Below are 17,790 nucleotides of genomic sequence, written 5' to 3'. Positions count from 1 at the left end.
GCAATACCAGGCGGCAATACTTCTTCCTGTCTGTAGGCTGCCCGGGGTATTCACCACCTCGATCCCACCACCTAGGCTTGAAAGCCTTCGCCACCACCGCTTCTCAGTCACCCACCGCGCCTGCTCTTCCACGAGGCGGCTCGCTTTCTTTTTTTTTCCTGGTCCCCCCACGACCCTCGCCAACTTCCAGAACTTGTCTTTCACGCGCATAGCAGCAGCGCTGGTCATCTAATAAGCAGCCATGTGGCTCCTCAATAATTAGCCACGTTAATTATTTTTATTATTTTTGTAAGGTCTGATGAATGGCCACACATATTGCTTTCACACCAATGCTTTTAGATATAAGGCAACCTTGGCCCCCTTCACCTATTAATTGCCCTTCCTTCTATACACACTTCAATACAGCTTCAAGTGCCCGTTCTTTTCTTTGACACGCCCACAATCAAAGCCATCGAGCAGCTAATATCACCTCTATCTAAGCTTACTCCGGGCAGGCAAACACTCAGGTCTAAAACAAAAGTCATCCATCCTGTACACCTGGCAATGCCCTCAAAAGCAAAACCCTCCACACGCCATACATCTCATATGTACACAAGCACTTGATCCCATGCATCTGGATTTGCATTTAATTGCCTCACATGCATGGTTTCACACCATAGACGTGCCGTGGCACGACAGCGCCCTCTGAAGAGGTAGAGTGGCCGGGTTCTTTCTGGTGTGATTGGCACAGCAGGCAGGCGAGAGGTTCGTGGTGATGAGGATGTGGTGTATCCTCGGCAGTGAGACAGGTCAAAGTGTTGATGTGTTCGTGGTTGGAAGGCTTGGTCGTCAGACGCAAGGTCGTAATTCCTAAGGTGGTGTGGCCGTGGTGGAATTCCCTTGGCAGTAAATCCAGGCCTGAGTGTTTGTAAGTTGTGTGAGTAAGGCTTCTGTGTCGGGAGAAGCTTGTATGAAGTGTTTTCTGGGAATATATTGCTGGGTGTTTGCTTTGTCTATGGTGCCCCTGTTTTGTGCTGTCTTTCTGGCGTGGGTGGTGTGGTGAATAGTGAGAAGTGTTCTAGCCAGTGGCTGGTGGTGCCCCCGTTCACGTGTGTGTTTCCAAGTTTGGGAGGTGAAGGGCTATAGAGGCAGTGGTTCTTTTTTCTTTTTTTCACCTCACATTCTTCTGGTGCCCCCACTGAGGATAACTCCGGTGTTGTTCTTTGCCTAGAAGGGCGTATGTTCCACTGAGGAGAGCTTAGGGATTGTTACAGGTTTGTCATGATGTGGTCTTATCCAAAATTTCATGGCAGGAAGGGTGAAGATGTGTGTGACTTTTTGGAGCAAATGGAGTTGGCATGCATTAGCAATAATGTGACAAATGAAGAGCAGGTTTTGAAGCTAATAAAGATTTTCTTGAAGGGAGATGCCCGAAGCTAGCTTAAGGATTTTGAAGTACAGGATGCTGGTGTTTTGACCTTAGACAGGTTGAAAGAAGGCCTTTTGGAGCATTTTCAGCAAGCGGAGGATTCTAGTGTGCTTTGGCAGGAGTTAAGCATCTTGAAGCAGGTACATGGGCAATCACTAGATGATTTTGTGAAGGTATTTACATGTTTGTCGGGTAAGTGGTGTATGACATTAAAGCAGGAAGTTCCTCCTATGTTTCTGAAGAAAAGCTTGTTTATTGATGGTTTGCTACCCCATTTGAGGGTCAGGGTTGAGTTGAAGAATCCCAAGTCATTTGATGATGCAGTTAGGGTTGCTAGGAAAAAGGAAGGCAAGGTTTTGAAGCAGATGGAGATGGGTATTTATCTGTATGAAGGTGTTGTGTCTGCAAGGGATATGCATGTAAATTTGGTTGAGGTGGATAAGAGTTCTATGCAAAGTTTGATTAGACAGGAACCTCAAAGGCCGATACAGGTACAAAGGGGGATGTTCTATATGCCTTTTGATTTCTTTCCACAAAGTCTTTAAAGCAGGTGAAGGTGGATGAGAAGCAGGTGAAGGAGCAAAGTGAAGATGAGGAGTTGCCAGTGGATTCTTCTTTGGATTTGGACGACATGGCTGTTCATAACAGTGATTTGGAAGGCTCTATTGGAGATCATTTGCATTCGGATCTGGATGACATGCATGTACATGGAAGTAAAGAGGATGATGCCTTGGGATTGGTTGATGATAAGAAGGAAGAGGAGCTGGATACAGAATGATTTGAGGATGATTCTTTGTCAGATTTTACAAGGGAGGAGGATGGGGTAGAGACTTCTGATGAAGTGAAGATGGTTTGTAATGCGGATGTGGAGAGCATGGAGGAAGATCCGGTCTTGTACCTGCGAGATGGATGAAGTGGATGTGTTTCCATTTGATGCATTAGGTGCTGGGGAGTCTTTGGACGATGATACCACGGGGCTTGGCAACACTCAAGAAGGTATGCATGTAGATTTGGCAGATGAAGAGCGTTGTGATGTGAGTATTGTGCTTGAGGATGATATGTGGGAAGTTGCTAGCCTTGATGAGCAGGAAGCCAGAGATGGAGATGGATGCAGGTATGGTCGAGTCTGGCTTTGGGCTTGTTACAGGCCTGTCCGGAGTAAGGTCAGCTCAGGTGGTATCAGCCGTTCGATGGCTCGTATGTGGGTGCGTCAAAATACAATGGGCACTCGGAAGGTCGCATTTGAAGATGTGGAAGTGTGGGGAGCAATTAAAGATTAAAGGGCCAAGGACGTATGCAAGAATATGGTGTGAAAGCATTGAGGAGGCCATCTTCTAGGCCTTAGGGAAAATAAAAAAAATTGAAATGATAATTAACGTGGCCGCCAATGTGAAAGGCCACATGGCTGTTTAGCATGGCTGCCAGCGCAGACATTCAGGAAGAGTTACGAAGGTGGCGAGGAGAGAAAAGTCGATAGTGGCAGCCTTATACGACGGGGGCTCTGATCGATTTGCAGAGAGAACGGCGTGGAGGAGCCGCCGGGCTGCAACTAGAGGCTGGGGCCCTCCCTTGTGAAGAGCAGCAAAGAGGGCTTGTGAAGACGCAGCCGCCGCTAAAGAGTGACAGGCTGGTGTCAAAGGTGACGAGCTGGAGCGGGTAGCTACTAAAGGCATGCAGAGAAGGCCACCAGAGTGTGAGGGTCAAGGAAGAATCGCCTCGCAGAGGCGCTGGGGAGCGTGCTGGTGAAGAGCGTGGCCGTCTCGTGGAAGAGAAGGCGCTCTGGGGAGCGTGGAGCGCAGCTGTGTGTGGGAGAGGAGAGCCAACGGGGAAGGGGTTGCCGCCTTGTACGTGGAAAAGGTTGGCGGGTAAGCGTGATCACCAAGGAGATGCTGGGGCTGGTTGTGAGGTGAAAAGGCGCTGCACTGGCTTCGAAGGCAGAGGGAGCCTGTGAAGGTGGGGTGCAACTGACAGAGGGCTCGCGACCAGTGGAGGTTCGCCGTGAAGAAAGGAGAGGGAAGCGTGTGTGGAAGGCTGGCGGCTGTGAGGAGGTCGCCTAGAAGACAGAGCAGAGAGGGTGGCCAAAGGAAGCAGTAGCTAGCAACGTGGAGGAAGCTGGGCTGCTGGTGAGCAGGGGACAAGGGATGTGCAGAGGCTGGTGGGGCCGGAAGCACTGCAGATAAGCTGCAAGAGGAAGTGAGGAAGTGGCTGGCAGAGGATCAGCACAGAGACAGAGAGAGAGAGATGTTGGTGTAGCTGATGCTGACGACACATACAGAAGTGATGGGCTGCAGAGAGTTGAGGGTTAGCTGGTGGGGCGCCTTCTGAAGAGTAAGTGGCCGGGTCCTTTCTGGTGTGATTGGCACAGCAGGCAGGCAAGAGGTTCGCGGTGATTGGGGATGTGGTGTATCCTCGGCAGTGATGATGACAGGTCAGAGTGTTGATGTGTTCGTGGTTGCGAAGGCTTGGTCGTCAGACGCAAGGTCGTAATTCCTGAGGTGGTGTGGCCGTGGTGGAATTCCCTTGGCAGTAAATCCAGGCCTGAGTGTTTGTAACTTGTGTGAGTAAGGCTTCTGTGTCGGGAGAAGCTTGTATGAAGTGTTTTGACTGGGAATATATTGTTGGGTGTTTGCTTTGTCTATGGTGCCCCTGTTTTGTGCTGTCTTTTTGGCGTGTGTGGGTGGTGAACAGTGAGAAAGTGTTCCAGCCGGGGCTGGTTGGTGCCTCCATTGTGTTAGTATTTTCCAAGTTTGGGAGGTGAAGGGCTATAGAGGCAGTGGTTCTTTTTTCTTTTTTTCACCTCACAACAGCCTCTAACCAAGGGCTTGTTCCCGCACACACCCTATTCACTTGTATTTTTAACAAGGTGCTGGGTGACCACCCCTTTGCCCAAGAGTTGATCACCTACGATGCCACCCATAGGCACTTGGATCTCTACTGCCTTTCCTCACATCGTACCCCTCAGTGGAAGATGCTACTTGTTGGGAGCGACTTGATGAGATCCATCAAAATTTTCCTTCTTTTGTGGATTGAGGTATCACTCGATTTCTTTTAGTGGGGGAGCTTATAAGGTGACCCTTACCCTCCCTACTTCTTACCCTTACCCTCCTTGCTTCTTTGGTCATATAAGCTCAAAGTGATGTGAGTTAAGAATTATGTAATGCAAATTTTTGTTAGACAACTGGTCTAGGACCCTTCTAGGACTAAGATGAGAAAGTAATTTACTTTTTTGTGACCTAGGTTCACGGGAGAGGAATTGAATGATATTTGTGATAATTTTAAATAACCACTATAAATGCTTCATCATTGGAAGCTATCTTGTCTGTCAAAGTACCCCTTGCATGGTGGACTTAATTGAACCTCATGACATTAATAAAAGATCAAAATTATTTATGGAAATAATGTGGAAACAAACCTTGAGGAAATTAAATAGAGAAATGGTAACCATAGTGCTAAGGTTTTGACATTATGGTTGCGAAAGTATCAAATAATGAAAATTAGAGAAAAATCAAATTTAGCACTCTAGCTAGGGTGGTGACATTTGATTTTGTCACCACCCTTGCCCCTGGTGTAAAGGCAAGTCCCCTCATGCCATCTACTTGCTATCTAGAGTGGAGCTACCTCTTTCTTGCTAAAATTGGGAGCATCTAGTAGTAGTGGGTATGAGAAGGGTGAAATTGGGAAATTGTGCTTCCTCTCTAAGTCTAAAAATTGTTTTTTTTTTGGGTGCACAATCGCTTCTATGGGGGGGACGCTTCTATGCACTCATATGCAAGCCTTTCTTACCCAAGTAGTTGCCCAACCCATGGATTATCAAACCCAAGCAAAGAGGGACATTTATCAACAGCTCTATGCCATCATTTGAAGCTCCAAAAATCACCGAAAATTAGCTATCCATAGATTCCTCTAATAGTGTACGAGCACTTCAGAAGACGACATCGTGTAAACACACATTAACAAAGGGCTTCCTTCTTTTTTGGCTGATGTGCATGCTAACCTAAAATATCTAGATGAGTGGAAAGCAAACCAAATATACTCTATAAATAGATGAGAATGAAGGGTGGTGAAGCTCTCTATGCTGCCTTCATGGAAGAATGTGCTACAACAAAAGTAAAGTCATGTTAATAAGAAGAGATATGTGGAGAGTGCCTTTATTTTGTGAGCCTTGGTTATTCTAGGGACTTACATTTTTTTTTAAAAAGGATCAAAGAAAGAAAAAGAAGTTTGCAAACACCAAAAACAAGGACAATCTATCTATTATCACATTCCCTTGTGCTGGAAACCTTTAATCTTTTCCCAAGCCCAAGGAGATCAGGCTTTCATCACTTTTATACTTTAATCAGCTTTTCTCAAAGTGCGCGCAGTCATGACAGTCACAACAAGGTACGTACGGAAAAACACACCCATCAAAGCCATCGATCCTCGCATATTCATATTTTAATCCCCCCATACAATCAATTAATCTTGTGTTTGTGAAATGATTAACTGCAAAACCAAAGATCAGTCGAATTATATCTGGAATCAATCATGCGCGCAGTATATTATAAGCACAATATTGACACTCTGGATGAGATGTCTGGTGTAGAATCTAGATAATTAACTGGAATTTGCATGTCATTATTAGTGCACTTCTAACCAGCAAATCAAAGTATGCAGGGAGCTGCTTACAGTGCTTAGCAAGGGCGTTTAATGTAATCAAGGCGTCATTAATACATTTGGTCATGGTGTCCGCCGCCGGGTGGCGGCTTGACGGCGGGCAGCTTCACAAGCTGGCTGTAGTTTCCCTTCTCTTTGAAGAGCTGCGAGAAATGGTGCTTGCAGTAGAGCCTCCCTTCCAAAGCAGCAAAATTAGATGGGCTGATGAAGCACCCCCCATGCAAACACTTGAAGCAGGATTTGTGATACGATAATCCTTCCACGCTAACCTATAATTATAATGTTTAATACACGTAAACTCGGTAGTTTGATTTATCATAAGCCACCATACGTATAAGTTTATTACACTAATTTCCATCAATCTTAGTTATTCAATGTTACAGAAATCATACTTAATTATCCTATACAACCTGTGTTTGTTACACAGCTTCTACTAACAAGCATTTTTTTTTCCTTACATTACTCTAATTATACCTAAATCTTGAAAATTTCCGTTTGACACTAATTAAATCATAATGATATAAGGTAGCCCATGTAGCATTGCTTGCTAATTAGACTTAAAAATGCGCTTTAAGGCCAAATTAAAAGCAGTTTTATTGAACGCTACTGCTTTTGCCAACCTTTTCCAGTGGATATACTGTCTTGTTGCAGGAAATGCACTTGTCTTGGGTGCCGGAGAAGAAAGAGGACATCTTGGTGGGCGTTTTTTGCTGTAAATCATGCGCAAATAGATTGCAGAGAGGAGGATTAAGTGAGCAAAGATTAAGCGCAAAATCATTAATTAAATTTAGCACAGTAATTAACGTACCAGCTCATTCTCCACCTTGTGGATCGGCTTGTCTGCAGGCATACAGCACAGGAGAGCAAAAAATTATATGCAAATAATATGTGTGGTTTTCATAATTATAACCTGCAAAAGCATTTACAATAATTATATATATTATTCACATACTTGCTTCAAAACTCTTCTCAAAGCTTCCTGTCAACTTGAAGAGCTGCTCAAAATGAGGCTTGCAGTAAGGTACCCCCTCAAAAGACGAATAATCGCTCAGCTGCAGCAACAAAGCACATGGTGATTCAGCCATAGTTAGTATATAATTAACACAAAATGTAAGGTGTTTAATGCATGCAAAGTTGTTGTCATTCCTGAAATATTAATGAGAGCAGAGCTTGCCTTAAGGGTTCTTTTGCAGTGATGGCATCTAAAGCAGGCTTGATGATACACCACCCCATCGGCAGTGAGCTGATCTACAAGATATACAGTCTTCTCACAAGCCTTGCACTTTTGCTGAGTGCCTGAGAAGGCCATGCTGCAATGGTGGATCTAATGCTCCCACTCTTTATAGTCACCAACAAAAAGCAGTTAAACTATTAGGAGGAATAGTGGAACCACAAAAATCAAGCTTGGCATATCTTAATTATACAAAACATGGGGCTGTTGAGGAATTTAGCTTGTATTGTGGCTATTATTAGCCTTTTAACCAAGGCAAAATAGAAGCATAAACACTTTTTAAGTAAGAGAAAATGGAGACAAAAACAGTTTAACTAAGGCAAAAATTTTATCAAAGGGATTGTGGTGCTAATATATGAACATTAACTAGCAACAATTGAAGCTAAGCATTGTACTCTAGGCGGAGGCAAGTGCAAAGAACAAAATGAAGCTTGGATTTTACCCTCAAGAAGCAATCTCAGAGCCTGTAGAGAACAGATAGGTTTTGCCAATGGGGAGGGGGTGGGGGAGAAAAGCCTCAATCTTCCCATCATCATGAAAAGATGTAAAGTGGGAAAAGAAAAGAGAACCGTGAGAGTGGGCCCACCTCACTAGCTGCCCAGCCCACGTTCGCCACTTGTACACTCAACCCTCACAAATAATTGTTTACAAGTCCTCCAACACTAGGACGAGGAGTTTGCTAACTATATGTAGCTTTTGGACCTTAAATGTGAAACCTTCCCTTTTATCCTTTCTCCTACCTCTTCTAGCCTAGACCGCACTTACATGCACCAGTGCACACACAACAACAATATGTTAAGAGCCAGCCATACATAAACAAAACCCTATTATGACAAATATTTTTATCCTAGCTTTCAACATAAAGTTGAAAGGTTGCATGTTACCTCCGTCTCGCTACCTAGAGGGGTAAGATGAGTCTTTGGAAATGGGGCAAATAAATGCTCAACTTTGGAGGAAGTTGGAGCTGAGAAATGGACTAATAAACACCTTCAAACCAAGCTGACGTGCTATACTGAACCTTGTGTAAAGTTGAGGTAACGATGCTACAATGTCCTTGAGAATGCTCATCAGTTCAAGTGTTTGCAAGTTGAAAACGTTTGGAATGTGAAGGCACATGTCCAAGACCCCGCCCAAGATTGGTTTGTATTCGGCCAGAGCAAGGCAACATTGATGGGTCCTACCCGCACAACATCCTACTCAATAGCCAGCTAAAAGTGACATTGCTATTCACTACAAGAATGGTCTATACATAGCGACCCTCATATAAATATTGGATAACACTCTCTCGGCTTGCAGGGGTCTCGTCCAATGGGCTAGTGTTCACTCGGAAGTGGGAGATGGGGACAACATCTTGTTCTCCATCATCGAGGCCTTCACCACCTCCTCCTCTCCTATATTATTAATGCTCGTCTCTCATCTTGTTGCTCTCCATCGAGGCCTATACCACCTTCTACTTTGGCCACCTCGTCTCCTCCATCATCAATGCTTGCCGTGGAACGGTCTTGCTCTCCATCGAGGCCTACACCACCTTCTACTATGACCACCTTGTCTCCTCCATCATCGATCCTCGCCCCTCCAAGACGCACGACCTACCTTTTGTTGACCCCCCTTCTTGTGACTAAATATGGGAAGCCCACCAACAGGCCCTCGAATCCCTCCCCCCCTTGCATCATCTTGAAGCACGGCCTCGAACCCCTCCCCCATCGTCTTGAAGCACGAGATGTGTGAAAGTAAAGTGGAAAGCAAGTATTGAACCGTGAGTTGGTGTGCATACCAGCTGCCGCGCTAGCTGTCCAGCTGCACTTGCTGCTTTCTTCCAAGGTGGTGAATAAAACCTCACCTGTAGAAAGCTCGAGAACGACAATGTTTCTACCACAGTAGTTCTCAGCCGAGTTAGCATCCTGGATGAATCAGCATGGTCAAATTTTAACTTTACCAAGCCATCCTACATGTGCATGCTGGACTGGAAGGCAATACCAGACTGTTTGTTGCTAGCGTGTTGTTTTGTTCCTGCTGGACTGCCTCCCCCCTCTCTCTCTCTCTCTGCACAGGAACAAAACAAAAAGTTATACGTAGGAGCTTCTCGTTAGCGTTAGAGGGAGGCAGACGTAGAGGCAAAGGCAAAGGTAGCAGCACAGACATGAGGCCATTTATTGCATCCCAAACTCCATCATCGTCAGTAGCAGAAGCAGGACCACCATTACCACCGTAGTCAACAACGCAGGCCTTCATTCTCATCTCCAGCCAGTGTGCTGTTTTGTTCCTGCGCTGAAATTCGAATATGTTGAGAGTTACAACAGTCTTAGACAATGAAGTTATGAGTTGCAACAGTCTGGATGTCTTTTAGAAGCTAGGCAGTTGCCATAAGTGAAGTCGTATAAGATATATATAGATGGTTTCATGTATGCTTCCTCTTCACCAATTGTGTTTCATCCCATATTGTGTTGTCAAGTTGAATACAATCTCCCACAAAAGTATCTTCTTATCCTAGCCCCAAGATGCATATTTGGCATGCTCGTGTAGCATTTCATAACATTTAAACACATGAGCATGAGTACTTCATTCTCAATTGTTCATTCCTTCCAATCCAAGCTCAGTCTCATCATCTTCTTCAAGAGTAATTATTACTTGGCACAAGCTTGTCCCTCTCTCAACCCTTACATGCTTCCAATTACCTCAAGAAGAGGATTGGTTGGGGAGTGGGTTGGTGGGTGTGGGGTAGACCATGTAAAACACCCATATAGCACGTGCATTCAAGGGTAAAATAACAAGGAAAGGGGAACACGTTGAACACTACCTATAGCTTTGACATGTATATACATTCACCAATTTAGTAAATTTTGAGATGATAAAAGTACCCCTTGTATTTTTTTTTCACTTTTTAAATTCAATAACCCCAAATTTATGTATGTTTTTTGTACCTCCACAAGAAAATAATATTTATCGCATGTGATATTTTTGAGCTCTCAGCGATCCCAGAGCCAGCTGTCATCAAACATTTTCATCTATTGTATAGGGTATTGGGGTCAATTTATGAGCATTCGTATTTTATAAGTCATTTGGTGTAAAAATAGAATGATTTTTGATGCAAAATTCCTAAGGTGCCCATATTTGATTGGTGAAAATAGTGCCCAAGAAAAGTAGATCTATGTCTTGTTCAAGTGTCCAAGAATTAAAGTGGGAGCTAAAGACTTTCCAAAGATGAAATTTTGAAACCCAAGTAAGGGATTTCATCATCGTATTGAGCCAACAAGATTACATAATAATATAGCAAATCATTTTTTTTAAATACTAGATGATTAACAGTGTTCATAAATAAGGCACCTAAGCAACAAAGTTTTACTTTATACATTATAAAACACTAGCTCTATTTTCTTTTGTTTTAACCATAACAGTTTGAACTATAGCTCAAATTTCTTATTGTTATACATGTTAAATAGATATCCTTGCTTTCAATGGGCTAGAATACACATTCAAATATTAGGATATGAATTGACATGCCTCCCCACCCACTTGCACGCCCCCCTCCCCCCCTTCGCCTCCACACACACACACACAATGCACATGAATTGACATGTCTCCCCACCCACTTGCAGAACCCCCCCTCCCTCCCCCCCCCCCTCTCTCTCTCTCTCTCTCTCTCTCTCTCTCTCTCTCTCTCTCTCTCTCTCTCTTATATGCATGCATAATAGTTTCCATGCATATAAGTCTAATGTATTGGTCAAAATGAACTTTGCAATTACACTTGCTTTCTTTTCTATTCTTTGAATTACTTTATAGTTTACAAATGATACCTATAAATGCTTGTCATAATGCATTTAATTCCATTATTTTTGAGCATAACATAATATAAACTTCAAATTGATATAAAGAGACAACATGTATGCTTAGGAATGGAATATACTTTAGCGTTCTACTTCTCCTCCCTTAGTTCACTATTTTAACAATGCAATCCAAATGGTTATTACATGTGTCTTTAAGAAAAGCATAAAAGAAACCACTAGTAAAAGTGTATATACATAGGCATGACTTTTAATATACTTTTACTATTATGAAACACAATTAATGTAGTAAGGAAATTAATCCACATTCAAACATTACACACAAATAATGGCAAACACAATCCATAGCCCAAAGCACCCACAACACAAATTTTATTGTTTAGAAACATAAGTTCAACAGTTCAAATGCCCTCCATACAAATGGACCATGGGATACCAAAAATAAAATGCAAAGAGAGGTTACCGTTGAAAAAATAATAAAATCAGATTGCATTGAGAAACTAATCCAGCTGCTGTCAGGCTTCTTTTGTCATGGTCAATTGTAAAAAATAATCTTTTAAGGCATTACAATAGAGAACACAACATGCCCTTAGAGGCACCTCTAAGGTGTATCACTTAAAGGCAAGTCATGGAGTGAGAGAGATATTGTTCTAGGCTTAAGATATGGCCTTAAACCTTCCCTCTCACAATTTGCATGCTTCTTATTTTTACAAGTAAATAGATGTGTTGAGAAACACAATGGAAATAGATAGATGTACAACAAAAAGAGGGGTTAGCAACGGTTATAGCATAGCTTTTATAAAAGGATCTAGAAAAGTGTCAGGACATAAGCGCGACTATGAGCATCATTAATTTTTTGATGCTATAACCATTGCTATATCCCACGTTATAACCACTACTATATCCCACGCTATGAACGCTGCTATATCACACGCTATTTTCGCCACTTAGTGGTGTTGTAAAAAAACATCAACATTCCTATTTTCATTGCTTAGCGACGTTGATAAAAAAATAATAGCGTTGCTGTGAAATTTTTTTTGGGACTAATTGGGCATTAGTCCCAATCTGCCCCCAAAAAAATTATTCAATATATTGAAGACTTGGTTCTAATTTGTACAAACAAAAATATCGACATATGAAAATACATTTGAAACATAGTAACTCCCGAAATCTTATTTGTATTTAATCCCAAACACCATAAAAGGCGAGTTACATTCAGAATGCCATAATAGGCGAGCTACATCAAATATGGAGTTACATAACATAAAACAAAATAGGTCGCTCTCTACTCATCCTCCTCCTCATCATCATCATTATCATCATCCTCCTCTTCCTCCTCGCCTATTGCCTCTTCATCGTCTTTCTGTATCACACATGATTAAGTAATGTTACAACACAAACTAGATAAATTTCTAAAAGCTTATAAAACTAAAATAATATGAACTTACAGTGGGCATAGCTTCATAGTTCAAAGTGATATCCTATTGTCACAACCATTCAAATGTGGTCGAAATCCTCGAGGGGTTCATTATGTGTAAACTCTCTATATCACGTGTGTTCAAGGCCTAATTAAAAAACCCCATTATCTATAAATTTTTCATGAATAAAACACACCCTTTTTCTATTCAATCTATAAATACCCCCTTTAAATGTTACCCTTCTGTATGTAAAAAATGTGTACAAAAGGATAAAAAACCCCTTCTATTAAAACCATATGCCATGCTTACATATTTATATGAGTGACCCCCCTGAGCCGAGATCCCATTCCGATAAGCAAAGTCGTACTCCTCATCACACGAGAAGGAGAATGGCTTGCCACATTTTCCTACATTAAACACACATTAAAAAAGAACAATTTATATAAGATTTAATTCTTTGAAAACCAAAGTTTTGAATACAAAATGCTATTAAGAGTTCACAATGATCGAGGAAAGATGTCCTTCCACTCGAGATGAGAAGCCCCTCTTAAATTATGCATGTGTACTCCGGCTTCTTCTCTTTGTTGCTTGAATCGATTGGGATTTTCCTAATACGTCTTTTTAGCCTTCTTTCAATCCTTTTTTGATTCTTTTGGTGGCTTGATGTCACCATGCTTGATGGCCTTGGCAATCAATGATTTCCTATAACTCACATGACCTCCCTTATGATCCAACATCTTAAAGTCATTGAATTGTAAGTCGTGGTGGGGCACAAGAAACTCTATCTTCAATACACTTAGAATGTATTGCTTCTTTGTATTATCTTGATTTCTCTAGTCAATGCCCCGAATGTTTTTGAACTCAAGATTTACAAGGTGATGCATGCATGCTATGATATGCTTTCCCTTGTGATCCTCAATGATCAACCCATCTGTCCTCCTCGCATGGTAAGGAAGCATCGCAGGGCCGTAACATTCGGATCCACCACCTGCTGTGTTGGCACATCCTCTTATGGGGAATTGGAAGCAGATCTATCACTACCCCAAAACAACCCCTACATCCACCCCCACTAGAACGACGACCCCCACTAGAACAACGTGAAGAGGAAGACCTTCTATCTGACAAGGTCGTGGTATAAGGTCGTGGACTAGGTGCCATAGAATAAAGTGGAGTAGCCTGGTCACTCGCAACCTCCACATGAAGGCCCATCAGCCTAAAGAGGACTAGATCCTCCAATGGGAGTGGACACGGGCAACCCAGGAGTAGAACCACCCATCAGCGTACCCCCCCATCGATGTATGGTTAACTGTGGAAGGAAGCGAGGGTGGAGCAAAAATGTTCCACACATTCTCTCTCCCATGATGTGACAAACGAGTGGCCAACTATGAGAGACGCTTCATGTTTAGATCATAAGCAACGATGGACACTAAATGACGACCCATTGGGCTTCTCGAGTCTGGATTGTCCCCCCACGTCTACATTATAAAAACGAGGCGTAAAAAGCAAATCTATTATGTGTATACCTTATGCATGATCAAACTTAAATAACACAAGAATACATTAGAACTCTTATACATGCTATATTAGAACTTTATTGACACCTTCTACAATATTGCTTAAACAAGTAGGGTGGACAGTGCACCTCAAGAGATGGAATGATACTAGAGTCGCTCTATGTAGATAAGAATGATTCTCTAAGATTTTTCAAAGCTTTAATAACACAAGAACATATTAGAACTCTTATACTTTCCATATACATAAGCTCTATGCATAAGACTTATGCATAAGCTCTATGCATGAGGCTTATACAAAAGCCTTATGCATAAGCCATATGTATAAGTCTTATGCCTTAAGATCTATTCATAAGCCTTATGCACTATGGTAAATCCTAAACCTGGCACCTAAGGGTGCTGAAAGATCCCTACCCCCCCTCTATGCAATAAATTCGGGGGTGCTAGCATCGGAAGTAGCACTTCTTGAGCAGAACCTCTCACTCGGGGCCTCGCCCCACCACGGATATCCGAATAAGAGACTAATCCCTCGGTTCTTCCGAACCCGGAAGCCCAACAGACATAGGCGATTCCTCCAAGATATTTTATTCTAACGTAGTCAAAAGCCTTAACCAACCAAACTGATCCGACCGAACCCATAAGTCACATGGTCCGATCAAGGGAAGAGACTTGCATTTGGATCATAGTAGAGACCAACGCTTTTTTCCTCGTCATCACAAGAGGCACAACCGTTGATTATTTTCCATACCATAAGGACTCTGGGATTTACTTCAACTATTGTAACTTAACAGAATTGAGTCTCATTTTAGGGATCCATCAATCCAACCTAACCCCATCCAATCCCATGGGTTAGTAGCCAACCGCCCAACCACTGTAGTGATAGGATCCATTTAGGAATTTGGTTATGTTTTGCCCTGGGTGGGTACCAGGGAAAAGAGTTCCAAGGTCCCCTAGCCGGTGCTTCAAGGAAAGTTCAAGATAGTCACACCACTTACACACCCAATATAAAATTACCTTTTTCATAGATTCAGCTGTCTTTAAAATAATCTTTTAATGAAACCATAGTATCACTTGATCATAATCCTCCAAAATATCTAGCTTGAATTCTAATTTCCAATCATTCCTTCATCGGTGTACCTATGGCATCATTGGCAACAACCAGAACGCTCACCAACTATTCACTCAGGGGCCTTTTCAATAGTTCCTAGCAAATAGTACCCGAAAATATAATTACATAAGAAAATCCAAGATGGACTCTCCGTTGAAGATCAGCAAGATCAACCAACAGATCCATATAAAAGAGCCATGGACTCATCCGTTGAGGACCAACAAAGACAATCAACCAGATCCATGCCCGAGTTCAGAAAACAACTCCAACACCTTGTTCCATTTTTCTTCCTCGACGCACACGTGGGTATCTTCGACGACCCAAAGCCCGAGCACTGTATGGTCAGCACCCTCTAGGCTCCTTCGCAGGTCACCTAGCGCTTCACTCATAGGCCGCTTCCTTGGTCCCTCATCCAATGTACTAGAAGCTCACCATTTAAATCGAACCGAGGCTGGTCAAGACCTCGACCGACCTTCCTATGCGAGATGTCCTCCGTTGACTCTCCGTCAGTAGTAGCTGCTGTTGCAACTTTATCACTTAGGTGTCCACCACGACCTCATTCACAAGATGGTCAAAATGCTTCCCCAGCATTCTTGGCATAAAACAGTCATTTAAAAACAGGTCATAAATACAGTTTCTAACGAACTCTCATCTTTCCACATTGTTCCACATCATTTCTTGTTATTCCACATTCTTCTAAATCAATTCACTTTGCTTATTCCATGACCAATCATATCTATTCTTATCATCCTTCATGCATTCTCATCCAATCATATCATATACATCTCATCACATCTATCCACATCACATCACATCTATCCACATTCTTCTAAATTAATTCACTTTGCTTATTCCACGACGACCAATCATATCTATTCTTATCATCCTTCATGCATTCTCATCCAATCATATCATATCAATTCACTTTGCTTATTCCACGACGACCAATCATATCTATTCTTATCATCCTTCATGCATTCTCATCCAATCATCCTTCATGCATTCTAATTTCTCATCCAATCATATCATATTACATCTCATCACATCTATCCACATCACATCACATTCATCCACATCACATCTCGTCACATCTAGTTACATCTATTTAGATGCTCTTCACATCACGTCACATCCATCCTCATCACATCTCATCCATTCACATCTACCCATATCCACATCACATCCATTCACATCACATCTCATCCATTCACATCTATCTTGATCCACATCACATCACATCATATCCATTCACATCACATCACATCATATCCATTCACATCTACCTAGATCCACATCACATCACATCATATCTATCCATTCACATTGAATCACATCCATTTAGTTATCATCATATCACATTCACATCCATTCACATCTCATCACATCCACTCATATCTCATCACACCCATTCATATCTCATCACACCCATTCACATCTAATCACACCTATTCACATCCATCACGTCCATTCACATCCATCACACCCATTCACATCCATCACATTCATTGCATCCACATCACATCACATACATTACATCCACATCTATCCTTATCACATCACATTCATTCCATCCATATCACATCACATTCATTCCATCCACATTACATCACATCCACATCACATCTTATTCATTCCATACACATTACATCACGTCTACATCTATCTACATCATATATCATTCATTCCATCCACATTACATCACATCCACATCTATCCATATCTCATCACTGTTGAGAAAAACGTGGTTGAACAAGATATGTGGAGGAGATAAACTCACAAAATACAAGAAAATATTTTGTTTATTAAGTTGTTTATGGGTATAACTTGGCCTTGCTCAATACAAAATGCCTCCTAGCTTCACCTTTAAATAGGTGAGCTAGTGGACCTTAAGTCCATTCACACACACACACCCTTCTCCTCCCCTTTTAACATAACCTTAGTCTCTTAATAACCCCCCTCAATACCAACTATGAAAGAAAATTGAAATTAATAGGTGGTATTGGACATAGGTTGCCTTTATAACATTAGGCGTACAAGGTTAGGAATATAGGTGTGGTTACATTGAGATTTAAAACAATTTCTCAGTGGAGTTAGAGGCTGATACAAAGTTAGCCCCTCTGACTCTTTGTTAGGACATTTAGAAGTGATATGTCCTATTTGTTTACACTTGTTACATTTCATTTTGTTGGGATATTTGATCCAACAATTATTTGCCAAATGACCCACCTTTTTGCAATGGACACATCTTACTTTGATCACTTAATGTAATAGAGCTTGTTCGATATTTGATGAAGTTGTTGCATTTGAAGATTCTGCTCCTCCCTTTGGCCTCTTTTCTTCATCAAGACAAGATTGAATGACTCCTTCAAGGGTGGGATTAGGTATGTTCGTTAGGGTGGTGACTAAGGTGGGGTACACCTTCTTAACTGCTTTTAGTAAAACAGCCACTGCATCATCTTCATCCATTCTCGCATTCATTGATGCAAGTTGAGCCATAAGGCCCTTCAAGTGAGAGATGAAGGCTCCAATGCTGTCTCCCTCTTTGAGTTCCAAGCTGAAAAATTCAAATTTAAGTGAGATCTTGGAATTCTTACCACGAGCTCCATAGAGCTTGTCAAGCTCATCCCATTTCTTCTTTGCAGTCGAAAGCTGGTCCACATGGTGAATAAGAGCCTCATC

At 42.1% G+C, this 17,790-nt stretch overlaps 1 protein-coding gene across 1 annotated transcript; it reads right to left on the bottom strand.

The window, feature by feature from the left end:
• Positions 1-5,919: 5,919 nt before the first annotated feature.
• Positions 5,920-7,856, bottom strand: LOC147625851 (LIM domain-containing protein WLIM2a-like). The gene is made up of 6 exons (XM_086817436.1): positions 7,735-7,856; positions 7,236-7,399; positions 7,014-7,113; positions 6,870-6,901; positions 6,682-6,771; positions 5,920-6,330 (listed from the first exon to the last, which is right to left on the bottom strand). Exons 2-6 carry the CDS (start codon positions 7,368-7,370, stop codon positions 6,112-6,114), a joined length of 576 nt encoding a protein of 191 aa, XP_086673562.1. The 5' UTR covers positions 7,371-7,399; positions 7,735-7,856; the 3' UTR covers positions 5,920-6,111.
• Between the last annotated feature and the right edge of the window lie 9,934 nt (positions 7,857-17,790).

This window comes from Cibotium barometz, chromosome 23 (assembly GCF_041138505.1).
Source record: "Cibotium barometz isolate CiBa-2024 chromosome 23, ASM4113850v1, whole genome shotgun sequence".
In the NCBI taxonomy this organism is placed as follows: Eukaryota; Viridiplantae; Streptophyta; class Polypodiopsida; order Cyatheales; family Cibotiaceae; genus Cibotium; species Cibotium barometz.
Note: the sequence above shows the minus strand (reverse complement) of the source record. Positions and strands in the feature narration are given on the sequence as shown.